This window comes from Pipra filicauda, unplaced genomic scaffold (genome assembly GCF_003945595.2).
Source record: "Pipra filicauda isolate LSUMZ 115617 unplaced genomic scaffold, ASM394559v2 scaffold619_size212394_pilon, whole genome shotgun sequence".
Taxonomy (NCBI): domain Eukaryota; kingdom Metazoa; phylum Chordata; class Aves; order Passeriformes; family Pipridae; genus Pipra; species Pipra filicauda.
Window position 1 is genome coordinate 199,375 of NW_024104775.1, and position 12,997 is coordinate 212,371.

Sequence of the window (12,997 nt, forward strand, 5' to 3'; positions counted from 1 at the left end):
TATCCAACATAGCGGAGTGTGTGGGTGACTCTGTGTTCCCCGGTGCCACCCCTGCTGCCCATGCCCCGTGCCCCCACCCTCAGTCCTCCCCACTGCCCTCCTGGGTGTCTGACCATACTGTCCTCTCTCCCACCCCAGATGCAGGTGGCCCAGCAGGCTCAGCTCCGTCAGGAGACACAGCTCCTCCAGCAGAGCTTCCTGACGGAGAAGGATGCCCTGCTGCAGAAGGAGAAGTTCATTGAGGAGGAGAAATCGAAGCTGGAGAAGCTCTTTAAGGACGAGGTGAACAAAGCCCAGAACCTGAAGGCAGAGCAGGAGAGGCAGCAGCAGGAGATGGAGCAGGAGAAGCAGCAGTTGAAAGCCATGTTGGACGAAGCCAAGAAGCATCAAAGAGAAGCTGAGGAAAATGTCCGGCACAAGCAGGAGGAGCTGCAGCAGCTGGAGAGGCAGCGGCAGCAGCAGGAGAAACTTTTGGAAGAGGAGAACAAGAAGCTGAGGGAGAGGCTTGAGCAGATGCAGGAGGAGTACAAGGCCGCCCTGGCCCAGAGACGGGAGATCATGATCCAGACGGACGACCTGCCCGGGGAGGCCGCGGTTACGACGATGCAGCTGCTGGACATCAAGGCTGTGCCCAACGGCCGGGACGCGATGGACGGCTTAGCGCAGAACGGGGAGCCGGAGTTTGCCTTCGACGGCATCCGGCAGAAGGTGTCGGCAGAGAAGCTGGCTGACGCCGGCATTCTGAGCAGAGAGAACCTGGACAAGTTGTCGAAGGGAGTTGTGAGTGTGGGCGAGCTCTCGCAGAGGGAGGACATCAAGAAGTACCTGCAGGGCAAGAGCAGCATCGCTGGCTTGCTGATCAAACCCACCAACCAGAAGATGAGCATCTACGAAGCCATGAAGAAGAAGCTGCTCAGCCCAGGCACAGCGCTGGTGCTCCTGGAGGCTCAGGCTGCCTCCGGCTTCATCATTGATCCCGTGCAGAACGTGAGGCTCTCGGTGAACGAGGCGGTGCGAGAGGGTGTGATTGGGCCAGAGCTGCACAACAAGATGCTGTCGGCTGAGAGGGCTGTCACCGGCTACAAGGATCCATACACGGGTGACAAGATCTCCCTCTTCCAGGCCATGACGAAGGATCTCATCGTCAGGGACCACGGCATCCGCCTGCTCGAGGCACAGATCGCCACCGGCGGCATCATCGACCCCGTGCACAGCCACCGCCTGCCCGTGGAAGCGGCCTACAAACGGGGCTACTTCGATGAGGAGATGAACCAGGTCCTGTCCGACCCCAGCGACGACACCAAGGGCTTCTTTGACCCCAACACTCAGGAGAACCTGACCTACCTGCAGCTGATGGAGCGGTGTGTGACTGACCCGGACACGGGGCTGTGTCTCCTGCCACTCACTGACCAGGCAGCCAAAGCGAGGGAGCAGCTGGTCTACACTGACAAGGAAGCCAAGGACGTCTTCAAGAAGGCCACGGTGACAGCACCGTTTGGCAAGTTCCAAGGGAAGACGATGACCATCTGGGAGCTCATCAACTCTGAATACTTCACTGAGGACCAAAGGCGGGACCTGATCCAGCAGTACAGGACTGGCAAGATCACAGTGGAGAAGATCATCAAGATCATCATCACGGTTGTGGAGGAAAGCGAGAAAAAGAGCCAGATGTGCTTCGAGGGCCTGCGGGCGCCCGTGCCCGCTGCCGAACTGCTGGAAAGCAAGATCATCAACAAGGACCTCTACAACCAGCTGCACCAGGGCAAGAAATCTGTGAAAGATGTGGCGGAGATGGAGTCTGTGCGGCAGTACCTGAAGGGCACGGATGCCATCGCCGGTGTCCTGGTGGAGTCGACGGGCCAGAAGCTCACCTTCTATGAGGCCCTGAAGAGAAACCTGCTGAAGCCAGAGGTTGCCCTCTCCCTGCTGGAGGCACAAGCTGCCACTGGCTACATCATTGACCCCGTGGGGAACAAGCTCTTCTCCGTGGATGAGGCAGTGAAGGCTGAGGTGGTGGGGCCGGAGTTCCACGAGAAGCTGCTGTCGGCGGAGAAGGCGGTGACCGGCTACAAGGATCCCTACACAGGCCAGACGGTTTCCCTCTACCAAGCGCTCAAGAAGGGCCTCATCCCCAGTGACACTGGGCTCCGGCTGCTGGACGTCCAGCTCGCCACTGGTGGCATCATCGACCCTGTCAACAGCCACCGGCTCCCGCTCGAGATCGCCTACAAGCGCGGCTACTTCGACCCGGAGGTAAACGAGGCTCTGACTGAGCTCCGAGATGACGCCAAGGCTTTCTACTGCCCCAACACCCAGGAGCACCTCACCTATGCCCAGCTGCAGAAGAGCTGCCACCGTGATAAGCAGACTGGCCTGTGCCTGCTGCCCCTGTCCGACAAGGCCATCCAGTCGCAGCAGGAGGAGGTCTACACCGACAGCCAGGCCAAGGAGTGCTTCGACAAGACCACCATAGAGGTCCCGGTGGGCAGCATGAAGGGCCGGACGATGACCATCTGGGATCTGATCCACTCTGAGTACTTCACAGAGGAGCACAGGCGGGAGCTCCTCCGACAGTACAAAACCGGCAAGGTGACCATCGAGAAGATCATCAAGATCGTGATCACCATCATCGAGGAGGCGGAGACCAAAAAGCAGGAGAAGCTGACGTTCAGCGGTCTGCGGGCGCCGGTGCCGGCCAGTGAGCTGCTGGAGTCCCGCATCATCAGCAAAGCCCAGTACGAGCAGCTGAAGGAAGGCAAGAAGACGGTGAAGGACCTCTCTGAGACAGATGCAGTGAGGAGGTTCCTGCACGGCAGCGACTGCATTGCTGGCGTCTACGTGGAGGCCACCAAGGAGAAGCTGAACATCTATGAGGCCATGAAGAGGAACCTGCTGACGCCCGGCACCGCTGTGGTCCTCCTGGAGGCCCAGGCAGCCACTGGGTTCTTGATCGACCCCGTGAAGAACCGTAAACTGTACGTCAACGAGGCAGTGAAGGCTGGTGTTGTCGGGCCTGAGCTGCACGAGAAGCTGCTGTCAGCTGAGAAGGCCGTCACCGGCTACAAGGACCCCTACTCGGGTGACACCATCTCGCTCTTCCAGGCCATGAAGAAAGGGCTCATCGTCAGGGACCACGGCATCCGCCTGCTCGAGGCCCAGATCGCCACCGGCGGCATCATCGACCCCGTGCACAGCCACCGCCTGCCCGTGGAGGTGGCCTACAAACGCGGCTACTTCGACCAGGAGATGAACCAGATCCTGTCCGACCCCACTGACGACACCAAGGGCTTCTTTGATCCCAATACCCGTGAGAACCTCACCTACCTGCAGCTGAAGGAGAGGTGCATCGAGGATCCCGAGACGGGCCTGTACCTGCTGCCTCTGCGGGAGCCCGAGAAGCCGAAAGTGGTGGAGACCACCCAGGTTTACACAGAGGCAGAGACACGGAAGGTGTTCGAGGAGACGCAGGTGGACATCCCTGTGGGCAGCCGGGCGGGCTCCTCCATGTCGCTGTGGGAGATCATGCACTCGGACCTGCTGCCCGAGGAGCAGCGGAAGCAGCTCATGGAGGAGTTCCAGTCAGGCCGCGTGTCCAAGGAGCGCATGATCATCATCATCATCGAGATCATCGAGAAGACTGAGATCATCCGGCAGCAGAACCTCATGTCCTATGACTACGTCCGGCGCCGCATCACGGCCGAGGAGCTCTACGAGGCCAAGATCATCTCTCAGGACATCTACAACATGCTGAAGCAGGGCTCCAAAACCTTCCGGGAGCTCCTGGAGGTGGAGACTGTCTGGAAGTACCTCTATGGGTCAGGCTGCGTGGCCGGCATCTACATCCCCTCCTCCAAGCAGACGCTCAGCATCTACCAGGCGCTGAAGAAAGGACTGATCAACTCTGAAGTGGCCCGCTCCCTCCTGGAGGCCCAGGCAGCCACCGGTTTCATGATCGACCCCACGAAGAACGAGATGCTGACGGTCGACGAGGCAGTCAGGAAGGGCGTGGTTGGGCCTGAGATCCACGACCGGCTCCTGTCTGCAGAGAGAGCCGTGACCGGCTACAGAGATCCCTACAGCGAACAGAAGATTTCCCTCTTCCAGGCCATGAAGAAGGATCTCATTCCCAGTGAAGAGGCCCTCAAGCTCCTGGACGCCCAGATCGCCACCGGCGGCGTCATCGACCCGCACCTGGGCTTCCACCTGCCCCTGGAGGTGGCCTACCAGCGGGGCTTCATCAACAAGGAGACGCACGACATGCTCTCGGAGCCCAGCGAGGTGCGCAGCTACGTGGACCCCTCCACGGACGAGAAGCTCAGCTACACACAGCTGCTGAAGCGCTGCCGGAAGGACGAGAACTCCAGGCTCCTCCTGCTCCCGCTCTGCGACACGCGGAAACTCACCTTCCGGGGGCTGCGGAAGCAGATCACCGTGGAGGAGCTCGTCCGTTCACAGGTGATGGACGAAGCCACGGCCCAGCGCCTCCAAGAGGGCCTCACCTCCGTCGAGGAGGTCTCCAAGAACCTCAAGAAGTTCCTGGAGGGCACCAGCTGCATCGCTGGCGTCTTTGTGGACTCCACGAAGGAGCGTCTGTCCGTCTACCAGGCCATGAAGAAGGGGATCATCCGGCCCGGCACTGCCTTCGAGCTCCTGGAGGCGCAGGCGGCCACGGGCTACGTGATCGACCCCATCAAGGGCCTCAAGCTGACGGTGGAGGAAGCCGTGCGGATGGGCATCGTGGGCCCCGAGTTCAAGGACAAGCTGCTCTCTGCCGAGAGGGCCGTCACCGGCTACCGGGACCCCTACACTGGAAAGCTCATTTCCCTCTTCCAGGCCATGAAGAAGGGTCTGATCCTGAAGGACCACGGGATCCGCTTGCTGGAGGCGCAGATCGCCACGGGAGGCATCATCGACCCCGAGGAGAGCCACCGCCTGCCCGTGGAGGTGGCCTACAAGAGGGGCCTCTTTGACGAGGAGATGAATGAGATCCTGCTGGACCCCAGCGATGACACCAAGGGCTTCTTCGACCCCAACACGGAGGAGAACCTCACCTACCTGCAGCTCATGGAGCGGTGCATCACGGACCCAGAGACCGGCCTCTGCCTCCTGCCCCTGAAGGAGAAGAAGCGGGAGAGGAAGACTTCTTCCAAGTCCTCTGTCCGCAAGCGCCGGGTGGTGATTGTTGACCCAGAGACGGGCAAGGAGATGTCTGTCTACGAAGCCTATCGCAAGGGCCTCATCGACCACCAGACCTACCTGGAGCTGTCGGAGCAGGAGTGTGAATGGGAAGAGATCACCACCTCGTCCTCCGACGGTGTGGTGAAGTCAATGATCATCGACAGGCGCTCGGGGCGCCAGTACGACATCGACGACGCCATCGGCAAGGGCCTGATTGACCAGTCAGCCCTGGACCAGTACCGCTCAGGCACCCTCTCCATCACCGAGTTTGCCGACATGCTCTCCGGCAACATGGGTGGCTTCCGGTCGCGGTCATCCTCAGTGGGATCCTCCTCCTCCTACACCGTCAGCCCAGCCCTGACACGGACCCAGATCTCCATGTGGACCGACCCGACCGAGGAGACCGGGCCGGTGGCGGGCATCCTGGACACAGACACTCTCGAGAAGGTGTCCATCACGGAGGCGATGCGCCGCAACCTGGTGGACAACATCACGGGGCAGCGGCTGCTGGAAGCCCAGGCCTGCACCGGGGGCATCATCGACCCCAGCACCGGTGACAAGTGCTCTGTCGCCGACGCGGTCAACAAGGGCCTGGTCGACAAGATCATGGTGGACCGCATCAACCTGGCGCAGAAGGCCTTCTACGGCTTCGAGGACCCGCGGACCAAGACGAAGATGTCGGCGGCGCAGGCGCTGAAGAAGGGCTGGCTGTACTACGAGGCCGGGCAGCGGTTCCTGGAGGTGCAGTACCTGACGGGGGGCCTGATTGAGCCCGACACCGCGGGCCGCGTGTCCCTGGACGAGGCGCTGCAGAAGGGCACCATCGACGCGCGCACCGCCCAGAAGCTGCGGGACGTCAACACCTACTCCAAGTACCTCACCTGCCCCAAGACCAAGCTCAAGATCTCCTACAAGGACGCCATGGACCGGAGCATGATCGAGGATGGGACCGGCCTGCGGCTGCTGGAGGCCTCCTCCCAGTCCAGCAAGGGCTACTACAGCCCGTACAACGTCAGCAGTGCCGGCTCCACCTCCGGATCCCGCTCAGGCTCCCGCACCGGCTCCCGCGCAGGCTCCCGGCGCGGCAGCTTCGATGCCACCAGCTCCGGCTTCTCTATGACCTTCTCTTCCTCATCCTACTCCTCCTCGAGCTTCGGGCGCAGATACGCCGGGGGTCCCCAGGGCGCTGTGGAGGCAGCTGCTCTAGCCCTTGCCCTCACCCTGGCTGCATCCGGGAGCTGTGGGCGGGAGGCGAGCGGGGAGCACCCCGGGGTGTGTGGGCCTCCACTCCACGTGGCCTGAGACCCGCCAGCCCCCGAGGCGCTGCCTCACCCGCTCCGCATGTGGCAACGCTGCTGGCTAATCACTAGTATTTTTTTTAATTTTGAACCTCCACTCTTCTCCCAAAGCAGTGCCTCGAGTTTAACCAAAAAGACAAGACTAATAAATTAATATATGCGAATGTGCTGACAGTGTTTGTATATTAAGAGACGAGAGAAAACACACACTACCCTCCCTGCCCTGTGCCCTGGGAGCCGGATGCCGTTCCAGCCCCTGGCTGCGCAGACTCCGCTGCCGCTCGCACACGGTGCGGTCGAGCCGGACACCAGGAAAACAGTTCCCTGTTTGGATCTAACCACTTAGCACTCTTTTGTAATTAACCTGCCGGCTTCAACCCCCGCACCTTGAAGGAGGAGATGACCCTGGCCCCGCGGTGCCCCACACTGCAGCCAGCGTGCTGGAGGAGGACATCGCCGGCTCCCCGGCACCAGACAGCCAGACACGCCACGCCGGCCCCGGAGCTGCTGCCTGGACCCCTTCCAACCACCCTCAGCGTGACAAGGAGGGGGCTCTGCGCCCGGCCCCCCAGCTGCCCCATCTCCCTGCCTTGGCCTCCCAGCACGTCCCCGCCACCGCACCGCGGAGCCGGTGCCCCGACCGTAAGTGCCGCCCCGGTGCTGCCCGGTGCTTCACGCGGGGGGACCTGCCTCCGCTCCGCCGCTTCGCCCACCGAGGGGCTTCGCTGCGCGCCTGCCTCCGCCAGCCCGCCCGCTCACCCGCCCTCCGGGACGCTCCCGCCGTGGCCGGCCGGTCTGTCTGTCTGTCTCTCCGTGTATCTGGGAAGTGCTTCCGCTCGAGGTTGATTTCCTCACACTAATGTGGCTCCACGCCCCCTTGGCAGATGTCTGCCAGAACCCACGCCCCAGCCCGGTTCCGCGTGGCTCCTGTGCCCAGAGCCCCCCTGGCCACGGGGACTTTCCTGACCCTCGTGAGGGGTGCGGGGGCCTCAGGACCCCCGGAGCATGGGGTGGGCCGTGGGACGCTGCAGAGCCCGAAACATGCTCTTGTTAGAAAGTGACGAATTTCTGTAAAAGCAGCCTCCTCTTCCTTCCTCGCGGTAGTTCCAACCCCCTGTCCCTGGCTCTCCCTGCGCCTGCAGTAACACACTCTCTCTCTGGCAGACGTCTTTTTCCAGTCCCACCAAAGATGTCCCGGTGCCGCTGGGTGAGCTCCTGAGCTGGGTCTCCGACGTCAGCAGGTCATGGATGGGCTCGAGGGGAGCCCGGGAGGCTGCGGCTGCTCGGCGGCGCTCACCAGCACAGGTAACGCCGAGCTCCCCGCCCTGTCCCGGTCCCGCGGCGCTGCCGGCCGGGTCAGTGGCTTCATCTCGTGGGTCGTTCTTCCTGTCTCATCCCATCTTTTCTGTTCGCTTTGTTGTAGTGTGGCTGGATGTCCATCTCACCTCCCCTCATCGCCGCCACGGAGCCCGTCCCCTGCCCCGGGGCCGGTTGGACCGCGCCTGAGGACGTGGGGACGTGCTCCCTCGCCCTTTGCACTTGCCAGAGTCCCCGGGCAGAGACCGGGGCTGCAGTGCCTGGGCAGCCAGTGGCCCGAGAGGCACCCACGGGGTCACCCAATCCCTCCTCGCCCTGCACACCCCCTCCTCCCCAGGGACGGCCTCCCGGCGCGGTGCTGGGCTCACCGTGGATCTCCATGGCATCTCCTTCTTCCCCCCTGCTCTCATCTACCACCTGTAAATCCAGTCATGTTACCCTTCGCCTCCGGTGTCGTTATTGCTCTCATTATCCCGTTTGGCTTTGCATGAGGCGCCGCTGCCCGCGGCTCCGGGATGCTTCCCACTCCCTGGGGCCCCCCGTGCCCCGACCATCACTCATCGGGGCATCGGGGGCCCATCGATCACCCAAACAAGTGTTTTGGGGGCAAAACACTAAAATCCTGACCTACACATACTGCGAAGTGTCTGTAAAAGGAGCAGTGTGGACCCAGGGCTCCCCTGCAAGGGCAGTAAAGGAGAATCCTCTGAAACCAGCCAGCAGCTCTGTGTGGTCTGTTTGCCCCTCCAGCCTCGCCACCGTGGCTGTGGGCTGGGGGCTCTCATTGCCTCCTGTGGCTTTGTGCCATGGGCTGCTGGTCCTGGTGGAACGTGCTGGGGCACGGTGGGTCTGACCGGCTCCTGGCACAGGTGCTTCACCCATGGGCTGGGCCTTGGTGTCCCCACGGTGCTGCTGGGCACAGAGCAGGGCCGCAGGGGTGTCCCCAGGGCTGTCCCCAGGGCTGTCCCAGGCTGGTGGCACAGCCGGCACTGCCAGGAGGTGAGTGTGGGTGCAGCCCCTGGCCAGCAGATCCCTGGTTTTGGGGAGTGAGCAGTGCTGGAACGTGGGGACTGTAGAGGCTTTCGAGGCTGAATCTTTCCCATGGGGACAAACCCATCCCTTCCAGCCCCGTCAGTGGGGCTCTGGGCATGGCAGGGACACTGTCCCCCACGGCACTCTTCCCTGTGCCCATATGTGCCATTACCACTGCTAGTCCAGGGCTGTGCCCACTGTTCCCGTGGCCTCTGCCCAGTGCAGGCTGTGCCGTGGGCTCTCCCTTTTCGGGCAGCGAGGGGCTGTTGTGGGCAGATGGCAGCAGTTTGCTGTGAGGATGAGGGGCTGGAGGGGATCAGGGTGTGCTGGCCCAGCAGCCACTGACAGGGCAGCAGCGCTTGGGAGGGACAGTCCCAGCAAACTGGGAAATGTCAGTGCAGCTGCCAGCGCAGGTGTGGGCAGCTCAAGGGGTCTGTCCAGCCTGGTGAGCCAAGTGCCACCCTCTGCCCAGGCTGGGGCTCCCTGAGCGGGAGACTCATCCTGTGGCAGTGCCAGGAGCACCAGGCACCACGCTGGGAGTGCCAGAGCTGTCTGGGCCTTTGTGGGACCCCTGTGACGTCCAGGGGCTGGTGAGGTCTCGCTGTGCCAGGAGCAGCTGGGCATGTCCACGCTGGCAGCAGCCCTGAGTGGGGAGGCCGGGCTGGCCAGGACAGATGGCGGCGGCTGGGAGGACGTTAATTGCATTGTCCGTCTGCAATTAACCACATCTGTCCCCGCCGGCAGCGGGACGTGGCCGTTGGGCGCAGCAGGGCCAGGGAGACTGGGGGGGTCGCAGGCTCGGGAGGGGTCCCCGGGCAGCGATGACGTTCCCTGGGGTGTCATGGGCTGCCCAGGGTCACACAGCATTTCACTGCCCCTCCAGGTATTCCCTGCGTCCCCCCGACCTTTCCTGCTCCCCCACACATACCCTACTCCCCCCACCTTCCCGACCCTCCCCTCCTCCCCTCTCCCCAGCCAGTCACCTCTCTCAAAGCTCGTGAGGCCACCAAGAGCCCTCTTCTGGCCCAGGGCTAAGCCCCATGGCCCAGCCCCATGGCCCAGCCCCACGTCACCGCCTGACACTGGTGGGGTTCAGCTCTGGTCCCTGGTGAGAGACCCCCCTGCTCCTGGGCCTGACCATGGGACCTGCGTCCACATGACAGAGGAGATCCCACCCCCTAAATGCCCTTTCCCACACCCCCTCAGCCCTGTGCCCCTGGCACGGGGACCCTTCCATTGTGCCCAGGGTGGTGGGATCCTCCCGCCTTGGCTGGCAAAGGGGCACAGGAGACGGGGACATCCCGAAACCTGGGCTGTCTGCTCCCGGGTGCTGTGGGGTGAGCGCGCAACTCCCAACCCAGCACAGTGTCCTTTGTCCATGGACCCTCTCCATTGGCTCGTGCTGCTCCACGTCTCCATTGGCTCGTCCTGTCTGCCCCCTGAGACCCCCCGTCCCTCCCAGAGCCCCTTCAGCACCACGTGCTGGGAGTGACCAGACCAGTGTGTAACCAGGCCGAGCTTGGCACGATGGAAAACTCCGTGACATTCCCAATTTTAATGCCCGCTGCCGTGCGGCTCGGAGCTCACCCTCCCCACCCCCCTCGAGCTAAACCATCCCTCAGCATTAACACCGCGGGCCGCGGCGTGTGGGGCACCGAGTGTCGCCCTGCCCGTGGTGCCGACCAGCCCTGGAGGGGTCCCTCGCCCCCCGCCCGGCGCACATCGGCCTCGGCCAACCCCCCGTCACGGTGTGAGCGGCAGCACCGCCCCGTCCTGGCCGCGGTCCGGTGCGCGGGACCCGTGGCCGCCGTCCCAAGCGTGGCCGCGGAAGCCGGCTCGGCTGCCAGCTCCCTGTGCCACCGCCCCGGGCACTGCTGGCTCGGCCCCCGCCGCGCCGGGAACGCTCTGAACAGCTTCTCCACAAAGCCCGACCGGCCTCTCCCACGCCCCTCCCTCGCCGGGGCGCTGAACCTCCTCATGGGCAGGGACCCCGAGACCCCCCCGGCCGCGCCGCTGGGGCTCGGAGCCCGGGTGCGCTGGCCAAGGGCGGCTCTGCCTCGCGCAGGCACCGGCAATTCTGTGCCCCGTCGGTCTGTGCCGGGTTCACCGGCGTTGGCAGGGCCGGTACGCGGTGGGGACAGCGGCAGTGCCGTGTGGGCAGCGCGGTGGGGGGACCTGCCTCCCTCCGCGGCACTGTGGAGCTGCTGTCGGGCAGCTCCGGATCCGTTTGTTCCCGCCGTCTTGTCCCCGGGCGAACGGCGCAGCCCGCGGTGTCCGATGCCCGAGCCGGGGCTGGGGGCCGCTCCGGACCCACCCCCAGCGTGCCGGAGCAGGCACGTGCCGCGCTCAACACCTCGGTGTCCCGGCACTGGTTTGGGGTTCGGGGCTCCTCGTGGTCTTTTGGCACGTCCTTAGGACCGGAGCGGTCGGTGCAGCCGCTCCGGCGCCGTGTCTGGGACAGGCTGGCGGCGATCGCCGGGGCTTCGTCCTCGGCTCCATCCCCGCCAGCCGGGACTGAGTTTGGGCTGGAAGAGCGTTTCCCGCTGCAGATGCTGTTGTCGTCTGCCCACCTGCGGCAGCATCCTCCGGCTCCCCGGTTCCCTGTGCCCAGCCTCTTGCAGCAGGGCACCGCGGTCCTGCCCTGGGATGAGGGCTCACCGCGGGGCACACGGGACCAGGAAGCGGGATGCTGCTGATGGTTTGGTCAGCTGGCGGGGGAGCACCGGTGCCAGTGCCGAGGGCAGGTGGCCACACTGAGGGCGTGTCGGGCGGGGGGACCCTGCCGTGGCTGACGGCATCGTGCCCGCAGGGTCAGTCGTGAATAGTCCCGGAGAGCCTCCGACGGGACCGAGCCCTGCCGGCACTCCGACCACGCGGGACTGCTGCGGCACCGGCACCTGGCACCTGCCTAATGCCGCTTCCCCTCATTCCAGGAATTCCCTACTGCTCCTGCGGGGGTCTCTGACCAGACCCTGCCCGCGGCTCCTTCCGCAGCAGCCGCACCCAACACACCCCCAGTCTGCGGGTGACTGTGTCCCGTTTCCCTCCTGGGGTCCCCAGAGGCATCTCCGCCTCGTTATGCTCGGCCAGGTGACCTGGCTTAATTAATCACCAGGGTTAACGACCAGTTAATTGCAGGGCTCCCTGTGCTCTCGGGAGCAGCATCGCCCTCAGCCTTGGGAGCGGGTACGGTGGGATCCCTCCTGCAGCCCCACTCTCCGCAGGGGCAAGGAGCAGCCGCTCCCTGTTCGTGCCCGGTCTCTGTACCGGTGCCGGGGCGTTGCTGGGTTTTAGATCTCGGTGCTTGCCCGGTGTCTCATCCCACATGTTGCAGCAAAGCGACCGTGCTCGCAGCGCCGGAGCCGGCAGTGGCTGGTGTGGGTGTCAGTGCGGCGGATTTTCCGTGGATCGGTTTGTCGCAGATCAGTTTTCCACTGTTCAGTTTGCCGTGGGTCACTTTGCCGTGGCTTGGTTTGGGCTCAGCCAGGCGCCGGACCGTTGGCTCTGCAGTGCACAGAGCAGGTGTAGGGACACTGGGGGCCAGATGGAGCCCAAGGGGTGGCAGAGTGAGATCTGGGAGTGATCCCGGGTGAAAAAGGGTCGGGAATTTGGGGAGCGCTGCAGGAACGCAGAGGAGCCGGAGCAGAGGCAAACCCCGCAGGTACCGGTGACGGCTGGAGCAAGGACAGACGTCGGAGGTCTCGGACAGGGGAGCTCTGCCCCGGCTGGTGAGGACGGGCCGTCCCTGGGGAAAACACAGCGACACTCCAGGACCTCCGCAGTGGTGTTCCAGGGGGGAAGGCTGTGGAGCCTCGTCCTCTGCCGAGTCCTGGTGTCCCGTCCCCACCGTCCCTCTGCTCTCCCTGCAGATGCACCGCACTGCGGGGGACACCGGGCTCGCCGGGGAGAGCGTGGAGGGGTCACCAGCGGATGGGGAGGAGATGGAGAGGTACGGGCACCACTGGGCACCGCCGAACGCATCGTGTCGGGGCCTGCGAGTGTGCCTGGCTGTCTACACCGTGATGAGGGAGCTGGGGGGAACCCGCACCACCTGGGGGTCTGGGTCGGCGCCGGGATGGGGAGGGCGCGGTTCGGCTTTGCGGGGGAGAGCAGGGTGGGAACGGACACAGCCGGGACGCCCTTGGCAGGGTCTGCTGTGAGTGCGCAGCGAG

The 12,997-nt window shown here is 64.2% G+C and overlaps 2 protein-coding genes across 18 annotated transcripts in view; both read left to right on the forward strand.

Moving 5' to 3' along the window:
- PLEC (plectin) overlaps positions 1 to 6,640 on the forward strand; it is a 52,575-nt gene extending 45,935 nt beyond the window's left edge. For all 17 annotated transcript variants that reach the window (XM_039388172.1, XM_039388169.1, XM_039388170.1 and 14 more), the window contains one exon: positions 139 to 6,640. In XM_039388172.1, the coding sequence (XP_039244106.1) occupies positions 139 to 6,480 (6,342 nt within the window). In that variant the 3' untranslated portion in view covers positions 6,481 to 6,640. The remainder of the gene's footprint in view (positions 1 to 138) is intronic.
- An 87-nt stretch (positions 6,641 to 6,727) lies between these two features.
- On the forward strand, positions 6,728 to 10,596 carry LOC120324636 (nascent polypeptide-associated complex subunit alpha, muscle-specific form-like). The gene is made up of 3 exons (XM_039388186.1): positions 6,728 to 7,118; positions 7,641 to 7,781; positions 7,900 to 10,596. The coding sequence occupies exons 1-3, from the start codon at positions 6,876 to 6,878 to the stop codon at positions 8,644 to 8,646; spliced, it is 1,131 nt and encodes a 376-aa protein (XP_039244120.1). The 5' UTR covers positions 6,728 to 6,875; the 3' UTR covers positions 8,647 to 10,596.
- Positions 10,597 to 12,997: the final 2,401 nt, after the last annotated feature.

What these genes read in the sequence shown, in the direction of transcription:
- LOC120324636 (XM_039388186.1), top strand. Translation starts at nt 6,876, where the DNA reads ATGACCCTGGCCCCGCGGTGCCCCACACTGCAGCCAGCGTGCTGGAGG. An exon ending in GCGGAGCCGGTGCCCCGACC is followed by an intron (nt 7,119 to 7,640) that starts GTAAGTGCCGCC and finishes TCTCTCTGGCAG; the next exon opens with ACGTCTTTTTCCAGTCCCAC. An exon ending in GGCGGCGCTCACCAGCACAG is followed by an intron (nt 7,782 to 7,899) that starts GTAACGCCGAGC and finishes GCTTTGTTGTAG; the next exon opens with TGTGGCTGGATGTCCATCTC.